The following is a 3,455-nucleotide window of genomic DNA, read 5'->3' on the forward strand; positions in this document are numbered from 1 at the left end:
ATATTGGGTACGTCGGGACCACATCAGGTAATTATCTAATTAGGAGCTTCGGGCTTATCACTGCAAATCACCAAACTTGAAAATTGAACTCATCGATGACGCATGCACTTAACCAAGTCGAAAGATAAGACGCGTAGACTTCATACACTTATAGGAAACGTGTTATCTACCTGTCAATATATAGATATTGCAATTTGAGTGTAAAATTATCAGTTTCACAAATAAAAGTGATAAAAATTTGAAGATTTTAAGTTTTGTGCATTTAAAAGTGTATTTTGGGTTGCATATAGTAAAAGAAGTTTTGAATTAAATTTCATCAAGTTTGTATGTAATTCTATTGATCAAACAATTGAGAATTAATCATAATAGTGCCTTGACAGGATGGCGAAAGCAAAACAAGTTCAATTACAGATTGATATCACCTCCGATGAGGAATGGGAGAAGTTTCTTCAGCGAGATGGTCTTCTTGTTGTGGATATCTACTCGGAATGGTGTGGTCCATGCTTGGCAATGCAGGGAAACCTCAAGAAGATAAAACTTGAGAGTGGGGGTGATTTTCTACACCTAGGAATGGTCCCGAAATAAATTTAAATTAATTTTATCTTCAAAATCACTTTTGAATGTATTTTTACAGGCTAGATCAAATAATGTGGAAGCCCTTAAACGTTTCCGTAATAAATCTGAACCAACATGGATGTTCATCGCTAAAGGTCAACAAGTAGGTTTACTTTTCGGTTCAAATGCACCAGAATTACAAAGGATGATTATGGATGAAATGGTTAAAGAAAAAGAATGTTTGGAAGGTATACGCACACGTCCCCAGCGTTTACCAGAAGAAAACTCCGAGCAGGAACAAGCAACATTCGAAAAACACGCTAAGATTGAACAGGATCGTGAAAGGGTTAAAGTGGAGAAAGCCCAGAGGCAACTCAAAGACAGGCGAATTGCTCAGGCTAAAAATATATTGGATACAATGGCGCATCTTGGATTAATCATCATTTTCCCGCATGCTGTTAAAAAAAGCAGTGATATTTTGGATGAATTTTTACCTCATACGGGTATAGCCATCTCCAAAAAAGAAAGACCTCAACTTACAGAGGAAGCTATAGAAGATATCGAGTTTCTATCACCTGATAAGATGCCTGAAGCATGCAAACATCACCTTTGCAGTGAAAGAGCTTTAGCATTGATGTTAACGGTTGATCAAGAGATGAATCCTGGTCCTTTAGATGAAACCATATTAAAATTTGCTTATGGAGCTACTAAGATAGCTCCAGGGGAACCAGGGACACCCGCTTATTCATTGTTAAAATCTCAGGTCACGAAAAAGATCCAGGAGGAAGCTGAAGCTATCAAACAACAACAAATGCAAGCCATGTTGGAGTTAGATGAAGGTATAGACCAACTTGAAGAAGAAGAAGTAGAGGTAGAAGAAGAAGCAGAAGAGGAAGAAGCGGAAGAAGAACAGGTGGCTGAGGTAATAGATCCCAATGAGTTTAGACGTGTAAGTTCCACCTTTAGCCCAACGGCTATTACAATTGAGATTGAAGATTTAGTTGAAGAGGAAGTTGTGGAGGAAGAAGTAGACGAGGCGGATCTATGGGGTCTATGGGCACCTGCGAATGACTTGGTTAAGTCTACAGCGTTGAAGTATTGCTTCCCATTGATTACTTCGGCGTTGATACTGCCGGAACCGGAACCAGCGCCTGCGCATCTTGCGATTGCGTTTGAAGTGTTCAAGAAGCATGATATCTACAAGGTTATGGATGAGTATGAGAGTGAGATACTGGCGTTTGGGTTCTTTACTTCGGATCAACCTGATGAGGCTAAACTTATTGCTAAGACGAAGAAACAGTATGAAAAACACTTCACAGGGACTAATTAGTAAGTAAAATTTGATGATATGCTAAGAGTATACCTCTTAAATTTGTTTTTAAATTATTTGGAGGTAGGGAGTCCCTTTTACCTTTAGCAAGGAGTAGAAAGGTTTAACCTTCATTTTTAGGTGGGAGTAGAGGTTATTCACTTACCTTATTTTCTAAAATCATCTGAACACTTCCTAAATATAGTTTTAAATAAAGAGGGGCATCTCCTGCACTTTCAATAAAGAGTAAAAGTGCTTAACCTTCACTTTTTGGTGGGGGTAGACGTCTTTCACTTTCTTTACCTTAAATATCAACACCCAAAGTTCTTAAAACCTATTAAATATCACCTAAACATATTTTTTTTATTTTCCAGTGGAGAAAAATTGGTCCTCAAAGTAGCAAAAAGAAAATCAGACCCTATTCTAGCCTTCGCCCAACTAGGACCAACCTACATGTCCTCAAACGTTGATACAGGAGAACGTGACTGTTCGCATTTCTTCCCGGAAAACTACGAGGACGAAGACGCGGAAATAGCTCCCCTTCAACCAAGACACACTACTTTTATTGAAGATACAATTGGTGAAGACCAAGAAGAGATGATATTTGAAGGTGTGTTACACGGTGAAGAAGAAGAAGATTTAGGAGACCTAGGAGGTGAAGTGAAGACATACCTCCAATGGAAAATGAGTGAATTAATCTCTGTTGAAGACGAAGAAGAAGGTGAAGAAGGTGAAGGTCAAGATAAAGCAACCACCCCCACCACCATCAATGAGCAAGCAAAATGAAAGTCAAGCCAAACTACAAGTAAATTAAACGCAAAGATTACAGCTTCCAAGGATGCAATATACAAAGCTCCTCCACCACTTCCTGTTATACCAGAAGGTGGAGGCCACGAAGCGGTGAAGAAGGAGAAGGACCCTCCACCCCACCACCGAAGGTGAAACTACTGAAGCACCCCCACCTCCTTCCTTCCACCTGAAGGTGAAGGATGCCCCACCTCCTCCTCCACCTTACCGAAGCAGCTTCTCCTGCAATCTGAAGAACCACCTCCGGAAGCACCCCCACCTGAAGAACCTAAAAAATGAAGAAGAAGAGGAAGGAGATTAATCAAATATATCTACCGTTACATAATAAACAGTTATTTACACTTTTTGTTCAATCTTTGAGCGTAATTTCTTTAAAGAATTAGAACAATAGGTCATGCATTGAGCACACAATGAGTTTGGTACGAGTACACGAGGTGCCATGTTGAATTACTCTTAGTCGCCTAGCGTCGACCTTTGCTCCGTATTTCTTCTGAGGTAATCTGAGCCAACTCCGACCTTGGTCAGCGAATTGAAATCTGGAACTGAATTTATACGGTTTTAAGTTTCAAGTGTGAACCTAGAGTGTGGGCAATAATTGCAACATGTGTGCAAACTACCGATTTGCAATCGGCACCACATTTCCAATTTAATACGCAAGTTAATGAGAAAAGTTGTATGACGAATTAGAATTATGTCGTTGATCTAGTTTTGGGATAGATTGGATAATTGCAACACTAGATTTATGTTAATTTGTCATTTTATTAATCAAAACTATTAAAGATTT

At 39.2% G+C, this 3,455-nt stretch overlaps 1 protein-coding gene across 1 annotated transcript; it reads left to right on the forward strand.

Moving 5' to 3' along the window:
* The first annotated feature begins 377 nt into the window (after window positions 1–377).
* Window positions 378–2,650, forward strand: LOC135802648 (thioredoxin domain-containing protein 3-like). Its single transcript, XM_065316257.1, has 3 exons — window positions 378–573; window positions 635–1,884; window positions 2,239–2,650. Exons 1-3 carry the CDS (start codon window positions 382–384, stop codon window positions 2,648–2,650), a joined length of 1,854 nt encoding a protein of 617 aa, XP_065172329.1. The 5' UTR covers window positions 378–381.
* The last annotated feature ends 805 nt before the right edge of the window (window positions 2,651–3,455 follow it).

This window comes from Atheta coriaria, unplaced genomic scaffold, assembly GCF_025399875.1.
Source record: "Atheta coriaria isolate IRGN ID8LTWV9N9 unplaced genomic scaffold, Caltech_Dcor_3.1 hic_scaffold_43_pilon, whole genome shotgun sequence".
NCBI classification, from domain to species: domain Eukaryota; kingdom Metazoa; phylum Arthropoda; class Insecta; order Coleoptera; family Staphylinidae; genus Dalotia; species Dalotia coriaria.

Bases quoted from the DNA above. Each gene is read 5' to 3' on its own strand.
- LOC135802648 (XM_065316257.1), top strand. From the start codon at position 382: ATGGCGAAAGCAAAACAAGTTCAATTACAGATTGATATCACCTCCGAT. The intron at 574-634 runs GTCCCGAAATAA...GTATTTTTACAG, and splicing joins ATTTTCTACACCTAGGAATG to GCTAGATCAAATAATGTGGA. The intron at 1,885-2,238 runs GTAAGTAAAATT...TTTATTTTCCAG, and splicing joins CACTTCACAGGGACTAATTA to TGGAGAAAAATTGGTCCTCA.